The sequence below is a fragment of the Cygnus olor genome, chromosome 9 (assembly GCF_009769625.2).
Source record: "Cygnus olor isolate bCygOlo1 chromosome 9, bCygOlo1.pri.v2, whole genome shotgun sequence".
NCBI classification, from domain to species: Eukaryota; Metazoa; Chordata; class Aves; order Anseriformes; family Anatidae; genus Cygnus; species Cygnus olor.
In genome coordinates this window covers 7964075-7989729 of record NC_049177.1, presented here as the reverse complement: position 1 = coordinate 7989729, position 25655 = coordinate 7964075, and the positions used below count along the sequence as shown (strand labels likewise).

At 49.5% G+C, this 25655-nt stretch overlaps 1 protein-coding gene across 1 annotated transcript; it reads right to left on the bottom strand.

The window, feature by feature from the left end:
* Positions 1–1047: 1047 nt before the first annotated feature.
* Positions 1048–24852, bottom strand: ITM2C (integral membrane protein 2C). Its single transcript, XM_040566519.1, has 6 exons — positions 24692–24852; positions 11166–11303; positions 9090–9278; positions 8283–8393; positions 4336–4486; positions 1048–3262 (listed from the first exon to the last, which is right to left on the bottom strand). The coding sequence occupies exons 1-6, from the start codon at positions 24803–24805 to the stop codon at positions 3171–3173; spliced, it is 795 nt and encodes a 264-aa protein (XP_040422453.1). The 5' UTR covers positions 24806–24852; the 3' UTR covers positions 1048–3170.
* Between the last annotated feature and the right edge of the window lie 803 nt (positions 24853–25655).

Below are 25655 nucleotides of genomic sequence, written 5' to 3'. Positions count from 1 at the left end.
AGCCGTACCTGAACGCACTTCCAAGGAATGCACTCGAGGGTGTTAGGATGGGCTGCTCATGCTCCATGACAGGGAGACTGGTCAAAATTATAGTTTAGAGGCAGTTATTCTGTAAACTTGTAGTTACACATGGTCAAAACAAATGAATTTAAAATTCATGGTAGGGGCAGATCTTGCATAACTACCTTTGTTATTCTTCAAATGTTTAGCTAGATGCAAAAGAAAGAAATCAGTAGCAATGATGAAGGGTATTCCAGGCGCTGTTCATCAACAGCCAGAATATGCCCATTTCTTGTTCTAATATTGTGACAGATGGTTCTAAGAGGTGCATACTGAAATCATCTCCTCAGCATTTATTTCTTAGAGCAACACATTTTCATTTTCACAGTGAACAATCTCATAACAGTGCACAATCCAGATCACAGCTTTCTCCTCATTGCTCTCTCCTCTGGAAGAGCCACAGGAATTTTCTGAGGCACGGACACAGAGGAACAGTGTATTTGTCAGATACAACTCCAAAAAAACACCTTTGCAAACTATGGCGTTTCCATCTTTGCATCAGGCCAAATTACTAGGTTTAGCTGCAGAACAGGCTTTGGCAAACACAATTATTGTAGAACACAAAACTCTTCTACAGAACCCCAACGACGGAAAAGGCATCCAGGTACTGAAGAGGTAAATACAAAGACTGTAACCAGCAAAATGCCTTACGTTAACTTCCTCACTGATCGACTAGAGACTGATTTTGGAAAGAGCTTCAATGTTCCAGCTCAGGAACACTGTTCAGACACTTCTCCACCAGGATGGAAGCGGGGCAGACAGCTCAGAAGAGCCCAGTGGGTCCTGCCTGGCTGAATTTGGCGTGGCAAGGAGGGGAGGGAAGCCCTCAAGCCTGCAGGCATGGGCAGGCTCTGGCAGCTGGCGACTTGGATGCATCCCTGCACAGCAATCCCATCGCCCTGGGGAGAGCCTCCACACCTCAGGGCATGGGCGATAGCTTCATGGAGGGGATGTGCTTTCATTCTCAACAAACACACGCTTTACATATCAGAGGTAAAAGATTTTATTATCCCATGGATGTTTCCTAAGAGGTAAGAGTCCTACCAGACAAAATATACAAAGCATTTTGTGTTTTCTTTCTAGACAACTGCATTCTCACCCTATGAAACAGCAAACATGTCAGTTCATCTTAAAGAACCAGGGCTTGTCCTTACAGCTGCGGGGTTGCACAGAGTTAGCATATTCAATGACCAGTTAATTCATGCAGAATCAGAAGGAAGGGGGAAAAGGTCTGTGTGCTCACCTGAGTGCAGGCTTAGGTGCCCAGAAACAAAGAGAAACACAGGGCTTAAATTTACCAGTTTGTGGTACTTCCACCAAGCAAACCAATTCTCTGACTTGCTTGTCATCCACTTCGCAAGGAAAGGCTAGGGCTGATAGCAAGTTATATTTGGAAAAACACAGCTGTACTATAGAAAAGCAAATACCCTCTGGCAGTAGGAAACTTTCCTTACCAACCTGCATGAAGTACATGCAGTTCTTCGTTTTACATCCAGCTTAAAGCAGGAGACCAACATCTCCTCCTCTACCTGTTAAAATTTAATATTTATGGTTGACTCTACATTTATACGAAAAAATAAATTCTCAGCCTCTAAGGACATACTAATTCCTATTGTTTTAGATGACTATTTTGAGATACTGTTTTGTTTTCAAGTAACTAGCTCACAGTATTACTATTAAAAGTTTTACTCTAAAATATATTCACTTTTTGGTCCTGCTGAATTAATGATTGTACTTGCATTTACTTTATCCTTCCTCTTTCTAAAACAACAAGCTCATTTCAACAGATGAACAAGTCCAGATTTGCTGGAAACCAATTAACAAGAATGTGCCAAGCTGAACTTCATGCTGTTCTTTCAAGCCAAAAAACTGCCTGCATTTTAAGAACCTAATTAGTTTTAACTATATTTATGGATCAGAGGGAAGAATATTTAATTACTCTACAATTCTTCTCTCCAATGATCAATAGAAATGCAATTTTGTTCACACAATTTCTCTGCAGTATATCAATGCACTGAATCTTGCCTTGTATCAATATCTGTACCACAACGGTGCCCTCAGATGATGTGACATACAGTAGGGCTACAGGAATTACTATCAAAACAGCTTTCATTGGAGGAGTTATACAAGAAAACTCTCTCTCAACACAAACAAAAAAATCTGCTTCTGTACTCACCAGTAACTACCAATCCTGCTGCTGACACCCCTTTGCACACAGGCATGGCAGCCTCTTCTACAAAGAGGCAGAGTAAGGCTATGCAGCCTTGAATGTGGCTACGCAGCCTCCCTGCTCTGTGGCCCCCAAGCAGCGCTATGATCGCCATGTTGTTGCCACCCCACATCAGCACCGCGTACCCACCCTCCAGGGGCTCACCCGAGGGCACCCCACGCTGCTCCGAGGGCTGTGCCAAGCCACGCCAGGCTCAGGAGCAGACTGCCACGTGGCGAGGAGTACTCACAGGGGCAACACGTACAGGCTGCTTTCTCTGTTTGATAACCTGGCCTTCAGGAGAACAGCAAGCAGCAAGCTGGGAGCACCACAGCACGGTTTAGGCAGAAATCCCCCTCTGCTGAGTTTTCTGAGTCACTGTTTGTAGCCTCACATCTGTTCTCTCCCTAAGGGCATCTGATTCCATATTCCTGGTAGTTACATCAGCATCAAACTGGTAGCCCTCCTCCTGTCACACACCTTCTGTCCTGGTGCCAAGGCAGGTTCAGAACACTACCAGCAGGAAATTGCTCATCCAGGAAAAGAGCACCTGTTTCCAGCATCCTATTTCTTGGCCATCCCTTCTACCCCAAGCCTGCTCCCAAAAGAGATTTCTGTCCTGTGGCATGGATGAGGCTGCGTTCACTCCCAGGCTATCTGTGACCACTGTGTAAATTTAAGCCCAGCAAAACGTCTCAGGTAGGCAGGAGGGAGAAAAAGATAATCAGCTGTGAGGCCACGATGGACCCAAGAGGTTAGAGCTTCACAAGCAAGGGAAGGAGTAAAAATAAAAATAAAAATAAAAATAAAAATAAAGTAAGACACATTACCATGTCTAAAAGAGGGCTGAGAGCATGTATGTGCAAGCAAAGCCAAGGAAGGTTACAACAGGACAGCAGCCTCATGATTTTTTGCAGATAACAGTTTCAACCACAAAAGTGTTTTCAAAGTGACGAATACGATGACAGTTCCCAGCCTCACGTCGACTGATACCTACAAGGGATTAAAAGAGAGAGAGGTGGGGAGAAAACTCAACAAATGTTCATTTACAAGAGCTGCATTAGGTGGGGGAAGGAAAGCAGATGGGATGCAACCACTGAACACTGAAATGCAGGAACAACACAGCCTGTATGAAAAGCAGCATAATCTCTTCTTTGGAAGAATAGCCACATTATCTAGGCCTTAGTCCTGCAATAAGAGCTGCCATGAGCTGGAGGAACCACAGAGAAACAGCTGATTTCAGCTGACAGCATCTCAGTGTTATCTCACAGGCCAGAAAGCCCCACAAAACCAGCAGGAGTCACAGGCTGGTACAGAGCACAGCCCTGATTGCAGCCAAGGAAGGCTTAAAATCATCCTCTTCTGGCTGTTTGAATCATCATACGCACTGATCCTGCCATGGCTTCAGCCTCTCTGGAGAACAAGGAATACTCCCTGCGTCCTTAAGCTGTTTCAGGTGAGGCTTTAAATATACCAGTATCTAAAACAGTATCTAAAAACAAGTAACTACAAATACTGAAACTATGGAGTTTTTTGCAGGACATTAGCGTATGTATATAAGATACATACATAACATTTCATGAAATGATTTTAAGGTAGTCTATTGTTCCCTCCTCACAACTTTTTCCATATTATTGAGAGCTTAATTAATTAAAGGCAATTTGCAGACCTAATCTGCTCTGAATAGCTGCCACTGAAGCAGGTATCTACATTAGGGAAATTTTCCAAACCGTTCCCAACAGTACTGCTATTAGTTCAGCCCCAGGAGTCCACATGTAAATGAAGTGCTAGCTCCTGCAAGCATCTTTATTAACGTTTCGATTAATCCGAGAGACGCAGCAATAGAAACACCTACGGCAGCCAGCACCCATTTGCAGCAGCAGCATCACAGGCCAGGGTTCAGCTGAATTAAATGGGGAACACCTCAAAAAAATCTGTGTGCTTACACCCCCAGGGAAACCTCCCCTCTCACCACGAGGAGGCCAGCATGGCTGTTACAGCAGAAACAATGACTGGGATGCAGGGGGAAAGCAAGTTAGGGCGGCTGAAAGCTGCCAGGCTCTTACGTCTCCTGGCGCTCCTCCGCTTCAGCCTGTAGGTCTCCTTGCCACTGCAGAGGCGGTAGATGAAGGAGCCGAGCTGCTCCATGTCATGGACGTGCTCCGTTGCGATCATCTCCTCCTGGATGATGTACGTCTGAGGCAGGTACGTCCCCTTCTGAAATGACAGTTTCCACACACAAAAAAAAGCATGACCAGCGATCTGTTAACAAAGACCTGGTTCGCACAGAGCGCCAAAGATGGCCACACCTGGGGGAACTCGCTGCTTGAAGGCTCCAGCTGCACTAAGCAAGGCTGGTTAATGTGCTTGCCTGTCCTTGCATTCAACTCTCCCATGCTACTAGCACAGGGCACGCAAAACAGATTAGTTTCAAAAACTGAATACTCAGACAGGAGGTAAAGCCAGTGTAGGATTGACCCTGTTAGAAACTAAATCCAGTTTTACAGGAGGGCGTGCAAAGCTCTAACTAAGAGCATGGCAAACCCATCTGGAGGGGGATCCAGGCTCAGGTGAAACACCAGAAGCTCCACTGAAAATGTGAATTTTACTTCTACTTTAAAAGGCAAAATCCCCCAACCCCAGCCCTGCTGAGATTCCAACAGATTCCCAACTTTTCTGCAATTCCCCCTCCTTCATGACCCATTCAGCACAACCCCAGTGACCTCCTGCCCTTACAGCCTGCAGTAATGGGGACTAGCAATGACCACGGACACACACAGTCTCCCTGCTGCTGAGGTGGAGGTGGCTTTGAAGACCAGGGTGGTAAGTGGGGTGCTTGGTGGGCAAGATGTAGGAGAGCCAGGAGCTAGAAAAAAAAACAGGAGAAAAACCAGGAGCTAGAAAAAAACGGGAGAGAGAAAATGGAGGAGCTGGGAGCCTCCCAGGGATGGAGGGCACCTCTTTTGCTGCAGGAAAGAGATCTGCTTGGCAGCAAAGACTCTGCAAGCTGTGCCCAACCTCGTGAAGGCAGCAGAGTGGAGGGGCCCAGGTGCTCAGGGCGTCTCACCACTGCCTGGGCACCACGGGGGCAACAGGGAGCCGTGCTACAAGTCCAGCTTGAGGTGGGGGCCACTTCTGAGCAGACCAGATGCTAACCAGGCCATGAAGCAAAGACTCATTTATGGTCCCACTTGCTTAAGAAGAGTCAAAGGAATAAAAGAATCAGCAGATCCCCAAAGAGGGACCACTGTAAATATAAGCAGGGGAAAAAGCAAGCAACAGCAGCACAATTTCAAACTTCATCTCTTCAATTTCCACCACAGGATTGGTTATCTCCACAGAGACATACCTGGAAACACACTGCCTTAAGTTAGTGCCGTGCTGTTGGGCTGGCACAGTCTTCCGGATCAATAAAGCTCTCCTCTAGTGCTGGAGCACCAGGCTATTAGTGGAAGCCTGTACTACACTAACACAACAGTTCCACAAGAAATTCAATTATTGATTCTCAGCGGGAGAGTGCAGGAGAGGGTACATGATACGTGCAGTTACTGGCACAAGCTGTCATGTTAACACGTGAGATTGGGGCTCAGGATTTGTCATACCCTTGACAAGACAAGAGGTCTTAGAAACAGACACACACATGCGTGCAATCCATTATGTTCATTGTTTTAGATTTAAATAGCTGTGGGAGCTGAAATAGTCAGGAACTGCTGCTCCTCCATCACAGGACTGTGCAAAAAGCATGTTACCTTCAATTCTCTGCTAACAGTTTCAAGAACACTAGAGCTCTGAGCATCTCCACAGGGAAATTAATCTTGGGCTCTACAAAAGATGTGGATCATCCATCATTTGACCGGGTCATCTCCAGCTTCCTGCTGCCGCACAGTGGGAGCATCCCTCCATCCTCTTCTCTCAGATACTCACACAGCCCCGGTCACTGAGCCATTACACCTATCCACACATAAGCCTGCAAGAAGCAGCACAACTGCCATTTGCAGGGAAAAACCTGAGAGGGGAGAGGCCCAGTAAGGCGTACAGGTGACAGCAGGGCTGAAACCTGAACAGGGTCTGGCACAGCTGTGGCTGCACGCAGCTGGGACCACAGAGCAGGCACAAGGCACGTGCAGCCACACTGCAAAGGGGCACAGGGCACTGGGCTGAGGAAAGGGCAAAGGGCTTCAACCGAGTCCCTCTGCTGCCACAGCCTGCCAGAGCAAACAGCTAACATTATCTGCTGGACCGAGGTTCGGTTCTAGAAATAGGGCCGAAGCCACTGAACATCTTCAAAGCTAAACTTCCACCCAGAAATTAGTCTCGTTCAATGGGGACTTGACTGGATTCAGAGGAGCAGGGAAGGCAAATGGAGGACCAAGAGGAGCGGGGACCAATGCAGCTCATCCACCATTGAAACAGAAGCACTTCAGAGAAGGCGACCACATCGTCAGGCAATGAAAGTCCCTGCAGCAGGAAGAAACCTGCCCTCTCTGCCTGACACAGGCCACTGCCACGGCTCACAGGATAATTCAGCTGGGAAGGGAGTGCAGGAGGTGTCTGGTCCAACCTCCTGCTCAAAGCAGAGGCAGCTATGGGGTTGTGCCAAGTTCCTCGAGGCTATATCCAGTCTGGTCTTGAAACCCCTTGATGGAGGTAGCACAACCTCTGTGTGCCGCCTGTTCCCCTGCTTCACTGTGCTCACAATGAGAAACTTCTTGTGAGCTCAAGAGCAAGCTAAGCACTTGAAAACAGTGACTCTAAAGTGCACGTTAAAACCTGCACAGACAGATTGGACATGTGTCCATCCCAATAATCAGTTATTTAAACCCACGTCTGCTTTTACACTCTTTTTAAAGAATTAAGGTCATAATGGTCATAAGACCACTTTAACCGTATTTTTATCCCCCTTTTTAATTCAATTTCTGATAAAGACAAAGCATCATTTTCACTTCCTGTAATTTTATACCTGTTACTTTAGAACATGACCAGCATTTCCAATCTCCCAGTTTTCTGCTGAGGGTCTACTCTTCCATTTCCTCTCTTTTCCATTTCCCTTTGCCCAAGGGACTGGTCACCTGCCACGGTGGCTGGTTTGGAGAGAGTTGTAAATAAATGTGTGTTGTGCCCCAGTGGTGTTCCCAGCACACTTAACAGATGGTCAGAGTGCACAAAATTGTGAGGACTGTTGAGAAACAAGCTGGGAGTTTGACAAGTACCAGAGATCAGGCATCTCTCAAGCCCAGCCTTTCACCTCTCAGCTTAATTCTACAAAGTTCATCACACTGCATGCAGCAGCACTGACTGAAGGGAATTAGAGAAAGAGTTACACTGTTTTTCTTCTTCTACACAGACTGTCTTGGAAGGGAGTTCAAGAGCCAAACAGTGTTTTGCTTTACCTTCTGCAGCCTTAAAAATCCTGTTGTTTCTTTTTTTTCCTGCTGTTAAGATTAAACAGTGCTCTATTTTAAGGCTGTTTTCAGTCACTGCAATACACCAGCACGGGCTTCTGAACTGAACAAAACTGCTGGTACTAGGCCCAATTAATGCCTGCTGTGAGCAAAGCTGCATCAGACCAAGTGCTGTGCTTCAGCCCTCAGCATGGTGAGGGAAGCAGCACAGATTCCACCCCCAAAAGGGTAAAAGCAGAAGGCCTAGCACTCCCCACAGGGTACCAAGAGCTCTGCAAATGGCAAAATGTAGCAGCAAGAGTGAGAAGAGGGCAATTCACCCCTTTTCTCCCCACCTTGACTCCTATCAGTAAGCACCAGAGAAAGGAATCTGCTGCTTCTCTGAGCTACCCTGGTCAGGTTCATCCATCATGCCAGTGTTACTGTGCTGTCCGCAAAATTAATATTTCAGCTACAGCCCCTGAAGCTTTCCCTCTACATAAAGACTTAGCTCTGTCAGAGCCAAGGCTTACTTCCACAGACACTGTTTTCTGTTTCCCAAGAGATTCTAACTGGCACCCAGGAGCAAACTCAAGAAAAGCACACAAAATAAAGCAGTACTGCAGCTGTACCTTCACGTTAACCAGCAGCTCCCACAGGTTGCGTGGAGGCATCACGATAGTGGTGTTCAGCTCGATGACGTAGCATTTATCCAGCGTTATGTCATGATAAGCTGTCAGACCCTGTGTTCCAAGCAGAAAGATTAAGGAATTGAGCCCTTCTCAATGAAATATGGCTGTGAAGCTAGCTGAAAAGAGGCTGAAGTGAGGACCAGGACAGGAAGGAGGAGGCATTCACCAAAACAGGAGCACTCTAGGCTGAAGCACCCTCAACCCGCCCTGGAGAAGCCCTTGGATCTGCTCATAGTCAGAAACACTCCTGGTGAACAGCAGTTTCCATTTCTCTTCTGCATTTTCCCTCCCCTCTCCATGCACTTCACCACCTCTCCTCATGTGGCTGCAGGCACCCGGCTCGCCCCTGAAGTCTGTGCCAGCAGCTGTCCTGCACTTCCACCATAAATATCCTCTAACCCCATGCCCAACGCTCAGCCACACTGGCACATCCCACCAGCTCACAGGGAAGGCCCTCCCGCTGCCTCCTGACTTCAGCGAGCACCGACCTCACACTGACGTTAAACGGCCAAAAGAAAAATTCAGTGAAGACAAGAAATTCTTTTAAGCAACAAACCTGTACAAGGACCTCCCTAGCAAGGCCTAACATGCAAGACAAGCAGGTTGGAAAAGCTCAGACAGGGCCCTGAGAAGGAGGAGAGCTCAAAAACAAGATCATCATACAGATATGACATACAACAGCAATAGTGCTAGGCCATGAGAACCGTGCTGATGCCCCCCATGCTACGCCCAGAAAGAGCGCCTTACTCTCTGGAAATCATGGATGATATCTGCAGGGTCGCTCCCTCCGAACTGCGGCACCGGGACATTGATTTGCTCATAGTTCTCCTCAATGTAAATCTTGACGTCTTCGTGCAGCTCCAGCTGCCCCTTGAATGGGGAGTACAGCGAGTCTTCGTAAAGGACGCCGCAGTGAAACACGCTCTCACGGGGAAGCTGTGGGGATGAGATCCAGTTGGAGACACAACACACGTACACCCCAAACCCCATTAACAATGAGAGCCAACACAGGAAAAAAAAAGTCCCCAAACTGGGTAAAAATACTTATCAAACGGGCACTTAAGAATATTTCAAGATCTGTCAGCCAAAAAACGTTCTCGATGAAGGGAGTGCAAAACACCCCTGTGAAACAACCATGTCTCCTTTTCTGCTAGCCAAGTCCAAAGGGAAGAAAGGATCCCTTGTGGGATTTCATATGGGGTGAATCGGAAAGGTAAAATGTCTGTCAGAAGGCTCTTAAATTTCATGACTAGGCTGTTCAGATCCTTTTGTAGACAGAGCTTCCAGCAATTGCATTTTTCTGTATAAGGCATGTAAGCTTGAAGCAAGCCAAGCATCATTTCTAAAGGCACTTGTAGCTCGTCTATGGCAAATGCACCAAGACAGAATCAGGAGCTGCTGCCCTCTGGGACTCCAGAAGCACAAACTGCAGGTAAGAGAGCTACCCCAGGGCGAGCAATTACGTCTGAGCACTAGCATCACAGGGACAAATTGCAGCCATCAGAGACCTGAAGCATAAAGGCTCCATCACCTTGGTCCCCAGACCATCTCTGACTGTGCTGAAGGAACTTTGCCATGTAATTGCACATAAGCTTTCATTTGGTATCACAGGCAGGCAGTGGGGTAACAACAGGCAGCCCCAAATTGAGCAGCTGACATTTCCCAGTGCCACTCAGCATGCATCGAGGGTAGGTTACTGACTGGTTGATGGACCAAACGCTGTCCATCACCCAGTTGACAAACCAGCCCTCAACACCAGTGACTGCCACCCAGTCATAAACAAGTGCCTGCACCAAAATCCCTGCACATGGGTCCGTCATATTCATACTGCTGTGTGGGAGGGGTGAGCAGCCCTATGGTTGTCACAGGGATTCCAGACCAGCTATAAATGAGCACAGGTAATAAAGAATTGATGTATCTGAAAACAAGGATTGCAAATCAATTTGACAGCACGAACATGTATGGAGGAAGGAAGTGTATAAAAAGCCTGTATTGCTGAGTGGATAAGTGCTGGCTGCAGAGCTGAATGCAGCCTGCAGTCCTGGGAGAGCTCATTCACTAATAGCTGCTCCACAGCAGAATGAGGTCTTCAGTGCAAATCAATGCTCTGGGCTTTCTTAGCTAAACACTCAGCAAGCCACAGAGCTCAGCAGTTTCCTACTTAAAAAGCAGCCCTACCGCGTCCCAGTCCCCATGCTCTGACCCACAGTTACTCAAATCCACAAAGCTGCAAGCCCAGTGCCTCTGCCAGGGCAGGCTATGCGAAGCCTACATGAAAGGAAAGGTGCTGAATTTAACAGAGGCTGTAGGCCCACCTGCCACACCATCTCCTGCTCGCTTTTCTATTCACTGCTTGCTTTATTAATAGCAGCACCTATTTTTGTTATGCCTACGGAGCTTCTCTGTGCTAGAGCCTAAGAAAAAAAACCATTGCAAAAAGCTGCTTTGTCTTGCCTGTCCCCCCTGCTCTGTCCAGGGCCTGCTCAACCCTCACAGCCAGTCATGCTTTAAAACTGGTTGACCACTGACCACAGTAATGTTGGGTTCACAAGGCAGAACTTGCAGGATATTTTTATACAAGTTAAAAAACAAAAAACAAAGGAGAAGAAAAGGAGAATTTCCAGAAGGCCCTTCCTGACAGTCAGGATGGAGGTGAGCCTGAACCTGCTGCTTCAGACATGCTCATCTGCGGGGCCCAGAAGCACTGGCTCCTGAACCACCACCACACAAAGGAAGAAACAGCAGCACCAAACCAAAGGTTGAAGCAGCTTGTCTGCTTGCTCTGGGTCAAGGAGCCAGCAGTCCTTCCTCGCTCACCCATACCTGGGTGATGAAGAAGTATCTGTAGACATACATCGAAGCGAAGACCAAGCCGAGGAGCAGTACGAGGAGACCCATGGTCAAGTAGCATACCCCGCTGAGCGACGACCTCCGGCTCTGCACCGCAGGAGCCTGCTCCTCCTGCAAGGCAAAAATGAGAGCATCAGTCAGCTGCCGCTGCAAGAGACCAGAAAATCAACAACAATTCATGTCAAGGCCACACGTGAGCTTCTGAAGTGCAACTGAAGAATATGGGCAGTGTCCTGTAACTTGATTTCACACTTAGCAGCGCTCTGGCAAGAGTAAAACACTTTTTATGCATCTTCCTCTCTCACCGCCCCAGATATATATATATACACACACACACACACACATATATATGGATGTGTGTGAACATACAAACATACACGTATGCCCTGGTTCCTACAAACGGCTCAGAACAAAATCCAGCTTTGTTTCAGCGGTGATAAAGATCAATCAAAAAAAGGCTATCAGGAAGAAGGAACAGGGATGCAGAAGTAACAACTGGATGGCTGCTGGATAAAACTACATTGCTTTTGTATTTATACTCATTTTTTTCATTGTTGTTGATATACTGACACTGTTGCAGCATTCTTCAGGGGAAATTTTCGACGTGGAAATGACTGGTGAGAGAAGTACCTGCTGGTACCCCCTTGGTGGGGTGAGCCTACCCAAACAGCTGTGCTGATTGCCTCACCTTCATTGTCAGGCAGACTCTGTCACACCTTCCAGGAACATGCAGGCTGGTCCGAGTACCAAAAGAAAAGGTACCTGCTTTTTTCAGAGTGCTGTCCGACCTACGCAGGCAGGAGTCAGCTCGCCCTGTTACACCCTTCAAACAGGAGGGCAGTGCAATGGCAGGGCGACCTCCTGGGAAGCATGCATCCCAGCCCATGAGGCTCTTGTTTGTCCTGCCAAAATAACTCTCTGAAAACTTAAGCAGAAGGATGTAAAGGCTTTCAGAAGCAGATGCCCCACTTTCCACCCAGAAAATTGGAAAGCTACCCTCAGATGAGCAAGCAGACAGAGGAGCGACACCAGGGAGGGCTCCTGCAGCTCATCTCCCTCTCCGCAGTCTGGGATCTGAGGCGTTTGATTAGAAAAACACTCTCACCATGGCTAGCTGGAGATTGATACAAGCTGGAGAAACAGATTTGAAAGAAAATAACAGCTTTTCATGTCTGAGATGCATCACTATTATACCCATGACAACAGCAAAGGAGGAGGTAGCTTCTCCAGGGTAGCATGGCCAAAACTCACAGGGTGGTGGTACAGGTGCTGAAGCCCCGAGGCCTCTGACCAAAGAGCTTTGGGAAAGCTGCAGCTCTAGCACACCTCCAGGAGAAATTAATCTATATTTATTTCCTCTTCATCCCAGCTTTGGAAAGACCTGTAGCAACTCTGCCAGCTCCCTACACTGAAGGATCAGTGTTTAACCAGGTTGTGGCCACTCCTCCAGCAAACAACAGGATGAGCGAACTGAAAAATAAAGCATCTGAAGTTCATCTCCCCTTTTTCCCTTCCCCTCCTCCTACAGATGAGGGGTGGCAACTGTGACAAGCCACGAAGAAAAGAAAAATAAAATCACAATTCTGTTTAAAGGCTCTCTGCCGTGAACTGCTCGGATGGGAAAGTCATGCTGTATGTCAAGTATTTCACAAAAACAGATCTCCCCAGATACTTGCCATCAGAGAAGGAGTGCGGACACGGGGCGTGAAAATGAACAAAAAGCTCTCCTGCTACTAACCACTGAAGCACAGCAGAGAAAACGCTTAATGCTCAGCAAGAGAAGCACATCCAAAAGGCGCCGGGTTCCCGTGATGGATAACGCACTGGTTGCTGCCTCGAGGAGCTGCAAGTGCTAACTTCCCAGTGAGCCTGGGGAGAGGGTTCAGAGGAGCCCTCTAAAAAGACAAATTTTGTCTGAAGAATGGCAGGGACGGAAAAATAAGCCCTTGCTGGTTTGCTATTTGCTAAGCAGGTCTGTGCTCTTTGCACAGCCAAGAATACAGCGAGACATCTCACCCCTCACTGCAGTAGGAGATGGGTTTGGCTCCTTGCAAAGCCTTCGTGGCTTAGGGAGAATCGCCTGAGCTTTGTATTTGGGAGAAGGTGGGAGAAGCTACTCAGGGCTTTGCCCTGAGAGAAGCTAGGAAATACCTAGGAAATACCAGGGAGAAAAAAAAATTCAAAGTCTAAGAGAGAAAAAAAACCTCAACAGCTACTTTTCTGATGGAGCATCAGTGAAGGCAATGAGGTTCAAAATAGTGTCATGCAGGCCGAGGGGAACAATTAACCGCAGCCCTGCAATATATTGTGCAGAAATCACCAGCACAAACCTTCACTGAAATGTACACCTCCTTCCGGACCTAAAGGCCACCAGCCTTTGTCACTATGCATGAGCCGTAACTAAAAAGCAACCAACCACACATCAGCCAGCAGCTGAGCTTCGGGCTGGAGGCATTTTAGTGCTGACAGATGGTGGAAGGAGCTGTGCCCAACCTGCTCTAGCAGCGTTTCGGTTGGGGTAAGGAAGCTTCACCAGGTTGGAAGACTCCAGGAGGCTGCTCCCTACCCACGGTGCAGCACACGTCCTTTCCCACAGGACAGCCTCTCCCTGCAGCAGAAACAGGAATATTTCAAAAACAGAAAATCCATCACAGTTGGTTTCCATCCATTCTTGCCATAGGAATGCCTGGCTCCCCGGCACGGGAGCAGTTTTCCCTTATGCTACCCTTGTTATAAAGAGAACCAGACTGTCCCAGCAGTGAGCTGCAGGAAAGGCACCCTGCCAGGAAGGCCCAGGCCACCAGCTGGCAAACAAAATGGCACGCCGCGCTCACGCAGCACCGTGGATTCTGCAGATCTAGCAGCATTGCCGACCCTCCTCAATTTCTGCGGTGGGGACGTGAAACAAGACTCAGCAGCACGGTTCTCCTGGAGAGCAAAGCACGCCTCTGAGACAAGTGTTTTCACTGAGGGCAAAAATCACAATATTAACACACAAAAGCACTGTCTAACAGTGTTCACCAGATGTTTAATATTTTGTAAGAATTCATTAACCAGATGCTCCTCTTGCAACAAGCCACCCCACCGATTTTCTGCCTCAAGCACATGTGGTTTCTTTTGGTCAAGAGAATTGGAAAGGCTGGGGTCAAAACCTTCCCTGGGCAGAGGCAGGGACAGGTATTTCAGTGCAACAAGAGGTGGCCACGGCCACCGGCCTGTGTGTGGGAGCTGGCAGAGCTCCTTCCCCATGCAGCCCGAGGGAAAGGCACAGCTCACTCTTCCTCCATATGGGGAAAGCATCCATCTCTCAAGGAGAGCGCCTGCGTGCCTTGGTTTTCTGCCAGGCATTGTCCTGCTAATACTTCATCCCACCGGGCGAGAGACAGAGGCAACTCCAGCATGCGAGCCTGAATACCCAGATGTGCTGAGTCGGCTCCAGTGTGCAGGCATGATCGCTTTGCAGACGCTCAGACCAGCACTCGGCAGCAGGCAGGACACTGGAATTTAAAAAGGAATTCCTTTTCTTGGATAAAACAGGATATTCGATATGCTTCAGCGCCCTGCCAGCTTGCAGGGACAGTGCAGGAACAGAGCACAGGCAGCAGATACCCAGATGGGAGGAGATGAGGTTATGCTACAGACCATTTGGTAAAGGAGGCTTGAAATTAGTCTGGGAACAAAAATATGTCCTAATTCAGTCTTTCAGGATTTTCTTCAGAATTTCAGGGCTTGCTGAGGACACGATGAAGAGAAATCATCATGCCTGTGGGGCACTGCCGAGGGCTCTCACTGCTGAGCAAAACCCCTCTGGCTTCCCAGCTCTGCAGGGATTGGGTCAAGAAGAGCCTGGGGCCAAGCTCCGAGCTGGGAGGTCAGCAGCAGCTCCAGCCCTCCATGGAAGGCGAAGGTGGCAGCCCGCGAGCATTTGCTCTGGGCTGGAAACCGCTCACCGCCTCTTGCTCCCAAGTGCCGGCGACCGGGCTTCAGCAGCACCTTGCTTGCTCTTCGCATCCTTCCCTAGCCCACGCATGGGACTGACGTCCACATGGGAGATTTTCTTAAAGGAAGGTCTGTGCAGATTCCGAGTGGGAGTGATGTGGCCCGATATCTTCCATCTTTTTGAAGAACTTATGCTTTTTAAAAAGATATACATAAGTCCTTGAAGGTCCTGGGCCACTGGAAACACAATCCTAGCGCGAGCTGATAGCAAGAACTTGATGAAGTGTCATCGTTGATATGTCTTACAAATACAGTACAGGCTTATGGAAAATAGGTACTTGATTCAATCTCTCTTCCTCACCAGCATCTTGCTGAAGATGACAAAGTGTGGAAATTAAAGGTGTCATGTCATGCCTTGCTCCTTCCTGACTCGCATACTGCCTCTGCAGAGATGGGCTCAGCTCATGCCCTTTTCCTGTTTCTTCAGCTTTTGAAGCAGCTCTGTCTGCCTCCCTTTGTCAGCTGCTGCCAGATCAAAACAATATAGCAGCTTCTCCAGGAAAAGAGGTAAGGGCATGCAGCTTTTCAGAGCTTATCAGCTTTCTCTACTCCATTTCCCTCCAGAATGACATCTAATTACTTAGACAGAGAAACACCATAGCCATCAGTTCTCTCAGTCTTTCCCCCCTCTGGTTGCTCTAAGATTTGAGACATTCTTCCCCCATTTTTATGTAACTTGACATGAGTGTAAAATAAGCACATATATTCTTATCAATAACGTAACATCCAAACAAGCCTAAAGCCAGATTTGCTTGTACACATCTAGTTGATTAAAGGATGCATTTGTTGAGTTCTCCATGAACCATTTTCCCCTGCGTTTAGGAATCACACAGATTTCAAATCCTTCATTTTAGACGTAGCAGGGCCTGATGAGCAGGGGACACAGCTTGGCAAGTGTCTTAATATACACCCCCAACAGGCAAAGAAGCTTGGGGCGACTAAAAATAGTAGATGTGATTTTGATGATTGACAAGTGAGGAGAGAAATATGATGCAGAGTAAATACTCAACGGGATGCAGTTCTGAGAGCAGCTCTATCTGAAAGGCAGTAAAAAATATCAGCCATCTCTAGGAGGTTGCTTGTTTCAAGGAAGTCGCCTGAGCTCTTGATCTGGAAGATGTGCTTACATAATTACAGCCATTGACACAGGCAGTTGTGGCTTCCTCAAAGGAAGCAGGCTCAAAACCTTGGAAACCCACATCAGAAAATCTAACTGATCTAGCTGTTTAGTACTTTTTGGCAACCAAAGGCCAAAATAGAAAAATGAAAAATAAGTTCAAGGTCTCTACCTACAGCATACGAAGTCCCATGTACATGGTACTGCTTTACAGAATGTGAGGACCTGCAGTAACAACACCTCCACTGACTTCAGATTGAGAAAATCAGAGCTGACTGCTGGTAAACCGTAGTGCTGCCACAGTGGGTGTAAGCTGATAGGGACCGACCTCTCGCCAGACTTGGCTTTGAGCATCAAAATGTCTCGGGAAAGTGAACCCCACCAAAGCAGCCTGCTCTTCCTGCAAGCAAAGCAAAGTCACCCTGCAGGCAGCACCCCATGTGCAGCTGCTGGGCACTTCGTGTCGCTGTTTCGCATGGTAAGCAGCAGAGTTTGGTGGGGCAAGGAGATGCAGACCTGCCTCCCAGAGACAACTGCTCCCACGTGGAGACATTCAGGCCCAGAGCGGCTGGGTGTTGAGCAGCTCCCAGGGATGAGCAGAGCGAGCAGGAGTGGTTGGCCAGGGCTTAGGACTGGAGCGATGGCCAAGCCAGAGCACTGGAGAAAGGAAAGGGAGAGACAACGTACAGGGAAAGGAAGGTTGAAGAAGACAAGAAGGGAGAGAGGGTCAAAGAGGTAAATCATCGCAGCAAAAGCAATTTGCATCCTGCATGCATGTAAGCATCTCTCATGTCCCAAAAAAGGCTTCTCTGCCAGATGACCCCCCAAAAATTAAAAATGATAATTATTTGAAAAGACTCTTGTCTTCAAAAGCATTTATGCTTGGAGGGAGGAGAGAGAGTGAAGTGAGGAGAAATACCAGGTGACACTATGTGGAGAACAGTGCCCTGGGAGAGAACCACAGGGGTCAGTGCACAGCACCAGCAGTTGCAGCTCTGAACAATCCTGCGGCCAGGAACAGAACAGCACAGGACGGCCCTTACAGACTGAGAGGCCCTCCCAAGACTTTAGATGAGAAAAGAAAATAGCGTGTGCATGCATACACACAAACACACATATATATATATATGGCACACAGTTTCCAAGGCAACTTCTGCATGTTGTACTTGAGCAGTGCTTGTGCAGGGCCATGCAGCAACATTTCCACAGAGAACACAACTGATGGCTTTTGGACTCAAAGATGCCTGAAAACCAGAGGGGAAAAAAAAAAAAGACTGTAATTAGGAGACTACCACAGCTGAAGGCAAAAAAGTTGCAATAAATGAATCTAATCACATCTTTAAACGATACCACCGCACATGACTAGCAACAAAGCCACCTGCCTCAGGAGTCACTCTCCAGCACTGGAAATTAGAATATCAAAAACAACCACTGGCTAATTAAAAACCACAGCGTTGTTGCTATACGACAAAGCCAGCAGGATGTTAAAAATTCAGCCTAGCACGTGAGAGCTCCTAAGCACCCAGTGATCATATTTTTCTTTTCCTCCGTCAGCAAGAGAGACAGAAACCTTCTCTTTTCTCCCTTTTCCATCTGATTTTTGGAGTAAGGGGCTGTTTATTCTCCCTCTTTGCACAGGGATGAGGAATTTGTTTCTATATATTTTATTTTTCGGCAGAGGCACAACAACTTCCAGCTGGAGGTTTTCCAGCCTCCCTCTTCTCTTTCCTGGGAGTAAAACCATTCAGGGCATTAGCAGAGCCAAAGCCTGTTGTAAAAACAAGGCTGTGCTTACAAGGCATTTAGCTAGAGACCCAAGTATCACACTGAAGTGACAGGCAGACAGAGCAAAAATAAACAGCTGTGACAAAGCGGCAAAAAATGTCCCAACCTGTTTAACAGTCTGACTGCCAAAATATGGATTTGGGTAAACACAGCCTGATTTCCAGAGATCAACAGGAGCTGCAGCTGCTCATGGTGACACTGGGGAAAACCAGCCCTGCGTCACTGAGCCGCAGCAGCATCCCCACCACCCCCGCCGCTGCAGCTAACAGCCTCTGGAGCACCTCAGCACACCTCACCTGGGAGCAGGAAGGAGCAAGCATGGCCAAGCGAAAGCCAGGGTTTTCTGCAAGCCTAAAGTGAGGAGTTAAAGGAAAGGGGATTTTCCTCAGGAGCAGAAAAAAGGCAAAGCTTTGGCAATGGGTCTAAAACCTAACCAGAGTAATTAAAGACAAAGGGCAGCTCAAGCAAGAGCGAAGCAGAGGGCTGCTTAAGGAGTACAGAAAGCTCTTAAATCGAGGGGTTGGCAGAGTTAAAGAGAGAGACTTGATTCAAAGGTAAAGACACATGCAGGTGGGCCGACACCTGACTCCTTATAAGACCTTTGACCAACATCAAAAACACTTAAAAACACTGAGAAACTGAGGCAAGGAAGTTCCAACAGCTTTCAGCTTGTTCTCAGTGTAGCCGGGCCTTCCTCCTCCTCCCAGGTGTGGCGAGGAGTGGCTGCTCCCGGCTGCCCATGAAGGCAGCCTGCTGGCTTCCAGCTTGGACGTGCAGCTCCGGAGGAAGCAGGCCACGAGTCTGACCGCTGCCATGTCGGCACGGCTCTGACAGCTCCAGTCACCCACACATCGCGGGGGGAAGCACTGACGCCTTGGGTCTCGTTGCACTCAGGGAACAGCTCTTGGGAACAATTACAAAGGGTTAGTCTTATGCATGCGCTCAGGTTGGTGCCAAGCTGGGATAAAGTCCAAGTCTCCAGAGTAAGACACCTCCTAATGTGCCACACGTGCCGCTGAAGTGAGGAGCCGTCACACAGCCGGACAGTGGGACCACGCGCTCGTGTGGACAGACTTCCATTCTGATGTCCGCATACTCAGCATTTCCCACACTAACGTTGTACAGCTCTCCAATATAAAATAAAACACACCTATGAACCTGTGCAAGAGGCCCAGGCAGCCATGGGCATGAGTTGTGAGGGCTATTGACTGATTTTGCAAAAGGAACAAAGGATCAGGTGCTGCCTCAAGACATTTGAGGGCAGAAAGCGTGACAGGGGAACCCGCCTGCACCAAAAGGTTTCCCACAATTTCATGCGAAGGCATTCACCTCTCGCGATGGCTTTGGATGAAGCACCAGAGCAGGGTGTCAGCGGGGAGGCGGCGCTCACCTGAACTCTAACCACCGCTTCCCCCAGGGAGCTCCATGTCCTGACAGCTCTGGGGTCCGAACAGATTTGTAATCTAAAATTACAACACTCACCTCTGAGCTTCTACAGTCAAGCAGGGGGAGACAATCATGAGCAAAGTAGTCATTTTGGATGTCCCCAAAGGCAAGCTAAACCCTGCTACCCGGTTGGGGCATATTAAGCTACATCTGTCCCTGGTTATCTACCTCACTCTTCTGCTGGAGGTGGCTGATTCTCAAGAAAGGGCAGCAGAAAGGAAGACGTGGCTGTGCCCAAGATGCTTAAGAGCTGGACCAGCTGAACACCTTAACAAGGAACCGGATTTCAGGTTACAACACTTGCCGTACCCTGAAGATTAGTGTCACACCATAACATGAAATCACAGCTCCCTTTCAGAAATGTTAACAGCACTTACCACTTCTCCTCCCCAGAGCAGCATAGGAAAACCCTGACAGTCAGTCCTACATTGAAAATTCACCGCAAAGAAATGGTGCCTAGTTTAACAATAGCAAGAGAGAGAGAAGACAAATTTACTCTTCTCAGCTTTATTGTTCAATCTGACTTCAGCGGGTGGCCACAGCAGCAAGGAAGAAAGCTCTGCAAAGTATATCTAAAGGGATGGATTAAACAAACAACAACAAAAAAGCAAAAAAACAACCCCTACCTCACTGTCCTCCCTCAAAAGGTAACACTGGCATTAAATATACATGCTTATGTTCTCACACATAACTGGGAAGAAAACACCAGCTCAGAAGTGAAAATGTATTTTCCATCCCTGTAAACCCATTAACAAGCAAAGATTTGGTAGCACAAAAGCAGGAATCGCAAATATACATGCAAGAACAACCCCTTCTTTAGACGTTCAGTCTCTCCAGCTGTGCAGTTGGTGCTTGCTGCTGTACAGGAGAGCAGCGATACATAACAACTACCAGCGGACTACAGCAGTACAGTATTTTTACGTGCAGCTTATACAGAGAAGCTGCCACTTGCTTACATTTGGCAAATGTTCATTTGTTCCTTTCAAAACTGCTTCTTTTCAAAGATGTTTCTTAGTTTTCTGTGTTTTTCCAAAGACTTCGCTGTGCCCAAAGCAGGTAAGCACAACAGCTTCTTTCCACGCCCAGAGCACCTACGTGCAAATCTGCGCTGGCTTCGGCTCTCCTCCAGCTTTGGGAGGATATACATCTCGAGATGGAGATTACATGTTTCTCCATCTGCAGCTCTACAGTCTACACGTCTTCGGTGAAAGAGAGCTCTGCATTTCCAAATTCAGTCCCATTTATAACTTTTCTGCTAGAAATAGTCATTCCCTCTCTTAATCTCCCCTTCCAGCTTTAGCCAGATCCTTTGTCATGCCCAGATGGATTATCAAATATTAATGCCTGGAGTCTGACATTTCACTACAGCAGATCCTGTAGGGGTCCAGAGATGTTTTTTCCAATTCAGTCCTTTCCCTCCCCTCCCCAGCACCCCCAAACCACGGCAAACAGAGAAGAAGCGACAACACTCCTTTCAGCCCATGTGCATCCAGGAGGGCTGGGGAAAGGCCAGGAATATCCCAAGACACCAGGGTGCAGGCTGGGGCAGCCCCGCAGCAAGGAGGCTGAGAAACCCCACTAGATAGTTGGGTTGATGTGCAGCCTACAAAGAGCCCACACAGACAGACAGAAGGGTTGGAGGGCTCCTGCTCTGGGCAGCAAACCAGTCCCTGTGAGCAGCATTTTCTGCCTCTCAGACTAACAGGAAGGGCCCACCAAAAGGAAGAGTCTCAGGGAACGCAGATGAGATGAAAGGCATGAAATCAAAGCTATCTACGACTGAAGCCAACAGCGAAACATCAATCGCACCCACAGGGCATCGCTGCGTACATCCTGGAAAGCCCCTCAAACCCTTGTGCTTTGACCCACTGCCAAGGTGTTCCCATGGGCTCGCCAGTATCTGCAGGCAGGGAGAGCTCTCCTCACCCTCCTGCCTCGGTCACCAAGCCCTTCGCTCCCACCAGGCAAAGCTAGCAGCCAGGGCCTGAGCAAACACTGTCCTTCCCTCCACGTTCACCTTCCCGGCAAGCAGAAGATGAACGACTGCATGCACTGTCCCAGCACAGCCTTTTCCAGACACACAACAACAGGTTTGGCTTTCTGCTTCCTCTCCCCAAAGGTTTCTGCGAAAGCATCCCCTGACGCACACAGACGTCTCCTCATCCTCAGCAAGCTGTCCTGGTCCCCGTGGGCCCCGAGCCTGTGGTGTCGCCCTTGCTGTAAGAGATGCTGCCCCTCAGGTCGGCAGGGAGGCACGTTCAGCAGGGATCTTGGCACAGAGAGCTGAGCAGCCCGTCTCTGTTACGTACGGACTGAGGGGGATGAGAGAAGTCTCTTCCCTCCAGTTCTTATCATTCACCCCTCATGAAGCAGAAGACTTTAATGAAAAACAATGAATCACAAACACAGGGAGCGTGTATCCCAGAGCCTTTAATGATACAGCAGATATATGTATTTCCACTCCAGACTCTAAATCTGGAGTTCAATTAAAACTCTCTGAATACTATTTTACATCCAAGAAAATATTTTCCAATAAATACAACAAATTATTTTACTGACTGCATAACCTCAAACTGCCTTCTGCTTGAGGCTGCTACATCCTCCCTGCTTCTACTAATGACAGCAAGACTGTTTCTTGTATAAGCCCTTAAAATGTTGCAGTTGCCTCAAAATCACATGGATTTTCTGACTGAGTCCAAATTGCACGTTCTTTCCAATTCAAAGGGAGCTGCACAACAGAGAAACACAAGGCTCATCACGTGCCAGCTTGCTGTCAGGACTCCTCACCTACTACTTTTCAGGACACGTTAGTACCACAGACATCTTCCTGCCTGCCACATCTTTGCATTTATGAAGCACCTGCCAAAATTCGCAGGCTATGGAAGCCGCCGCTGAATCATTTCCCAGCTCCTGCTCCTATCATTGGGATTGAAGTTGTGAGATCAAAGAGGAAAGGAATGCAGAGCATCTTGTTTGCATGTCACCAATACCATTTTGCTGCAAGGCAGTTAGAGCGAGGCGCACACAGACAGGAATTATTGGCAACAGGAGAGAGCATGGCAAGAAAGCCTGACTCCTGAGAGATCAGCCTCACAGGTCGGATATTTTACAGAGCAACACCCCCTTGGTCCAGCTATGCGCAAACTACACCCGAAAGACCATTACTGAAGAAACCAGTGGCATAAATACCCTGAAAAATAACATCAGGAACGGGCCACCTTGTCAGTGGCTGTGCTCCCTGAACATCCTCCTGTTACACCAACTCACCGCAACCTGCTCCTGCTCTTCTGTCACGCTCTGATGCTGATTTCCTCACAAGCCCATCTGCTGGAATTAAGAAACTGTTGAAAAGCCTTTGTTTTAAATTCATATTTTTAAGTTCCTCTGTAGCTCCTGTGGGCTTAAAAGAACAACACAGTGCTCCCCAGGAGTCAAAGAAACACTCAAGGCAATGACAAGAACCCCAAATATATAATTTGCTACTTAAAACAATTCCATTCATCCAGCAGGACCTGAATCAGGGTAATGTTGATTGCTGGGATCTGGCAGCACTCGCAATGGAAATAAGCTTCTGCTACTTTTATTTTTTATTTTACTGGTTTTAAACTCCTGTTCACACACTGCTTGTGAGAAGGATCCAGATTCTGCCTGAGCTTGTGCAGGATCAGCAGAAAGACCAACTTCCCAGCTGCAGAGAGCTGGTTCGTTGGCTGCGTGAGCTCGAGGTCCAGCATGACATTCAACTTTCAGGGTGCCTTTTCAGAGCTTGACATCAAAGATGGGAAGAAACCTACCACCTTCTTTTGTTCGTAAGAAGAAAAGACCAAGTCTGGAAATCACTGAGAGAACACAGTTGGCCACATTCCCCATTGCAGGTTTCTAGACAGCTTCTAGGAGCTACATTAATAGGTGCAACAGCGACAGACGGAGCACATTCAGACCCTGAGAGCACAGGGAAGTGTGCTGCGAGCACACCAGCGTGCGATGGGAGAGGTCGCTATGATGGAGGTGACTCCTTGACCTCTGCCTAAAGCTGAGCAGCCTGCTGGCGCACCTCCTGCAGAGCGGCTCTCTGGGGCAGGTAACTGCTGCTCCCCTGGCAAGGCACGTGAGGAGGGATGTTCTGCAGTGCTGCAGCAACAGAGCAGAGCCACAGCCCCTCGTAGGGTTTTTGGGTCAGTGAGACAGATATTTGGGTTCCGTAAATGATCAAACCGCGTGCACAGTCTGAGGCATTTAAGATGAATGCAGAAGTGCCGTTTAAACCTCATCCTCTGATATCAAAGTGCTGGAACAAGATGGACTTGGCCCAACTCTCTGGTTGGAGCCTTCACCCTTACCCGAAGCATTACCTACCCTGGCAGGTCTGCCCTCAGGGAGGAGCTTGGCAGCTGGCGGTTACTGCCAGGAGAGACTGTCCAGAAATGCTCAGCCCCTGGCCAGGCAGGACAGCGCCCACCTCACCTTTCAGCAGTGACTGCTCCCTCCTGGAGAGGGGCACCAGCCGCACACAGCTGGGACTGAGGGGTCCCTGCCCCGGGCCTCGGCCACCCTCGGCATCTGCCAGGGCTGCCCCGACGCCTCTGCCTGTTGCCCTCTCTGACACCCACCGCCTGAAGCCAGCAAACCCAACTTCTGCGCATCAATTCCCACCCTGGAGACTGCGAAGCATCTAAAGAGAGCTGCCTGTGCTCCCAGCCCTTGCCTCCCATCCTGCTCCAGCACCAGCCGCTGCGTTCCCATCGCCTCCTCTCCATGCCAACCCTGAGCCTTCAGAGCTGTTACGACGTGAAATTCAGCCATGACTGACGGACCCCAAACTACGTTCCCCCAAGCACAAGCCCAGACCAGAGGGACGCGCTCCGATGCCACTCGTCCACGCTGGCCATTTGCTCCGGGGCCGAAGCCTCGCAGCTTCACACCGGGCTGCAGCCGCCCTGCCCCGTCTCCTCCCCACCCTCACCAGTCCCAACCCTTCGGGACCTCAGCGAGCACCCGCATGCCTTCAGGGCGCCCCTTGGAGCAAACCCCAAGCTCGGGGCGCAAACCGGACCCCGACCTTCCGACCGGGGGGGGGGGGGCTCTCCCCAAGCAGGAAAGCGTTACCGAGACCACCCAACGCCCCCGGCCCCCCGCGGCCCCCCGCACTCACGGCGCCCGGCGGCAGCAGCACGGCGCCCGCCGCCCCATCGCCCCCCGCCGCCTTCTCCTTCTCCTGCTCGGGCTTGAGCGCCGCGGGCGGCTGCTGGACGCCGATCTTCACCATGGCCCCGCGCCGCCGCCGCCGCCGCCGCCGCTCTCGGCACCGCCCCGGGGAGGCGCCGGCACCGCCCGCAGCCCCGCGCTGAGCCCGCCCCGGCCCCCCGGTCCCCGCCCTCCGGCCCCCAAGGCCGAGGGCCTCGGCCGAGCGCTTCGCGAGCTCCGGCGGGCCGAGCGCGGTGCCCGCTGCCCCGGTAGCGCTGGCGAAGCCGGATTCCTGCTGACGTCCAGCGCTGGTGGCGCGGTCCGGCAGAGCAGCCTCGGGCAGGGGCTGCCACCGCAGAGCAGAGGGGACGCAACGCCACCAGCCGGGCCCGCCCGCAGGAACCCCGCGCAAGAGGCAGAAGCGCAGGGCCGGGGGGTACCTGCCCTCATTTCGTTCAGGCTCGGCAGGTTTCTTCCCCGGCGGCACGCTGACCGCAGGGCACGGGATGCCCGTCAGGCTGGAGCAGCCCCGTCCAGAGGCTGCAGGAAAGGGACGCGAAGGGAATGCGCAGGGAGGGGAGGTTACTCTGGGAAAGCTGGGGGAACCCGGCTGCCCTGGCCTCTCCCTGGTCTCAGCCCCAGAAAGCAGAACAACAGATGGCTCGTCTTTGTCGCGGGGACAATAATCTGAAAAAAAAAAATCTTTTTGAGACAAAAGCAGAGCGTGGCACACAGAAGAGGAGGGGGAGAGGGGGTAGAGAGCTGCTTTTGCGCCGCCGATGCTGGCCTGGTGCCGTTTGAGTCCGTTTGGGGAGCAGCGGGGAGCAGAGCTGCCTGGGAGGGCTGCGGATGGACAGGCTCTGATCTGCAGAAACAGCAGGGCGCTACCTGGCTGTATGCAGGGCTCACTGAAGCACTCGCACAGCAAGGAG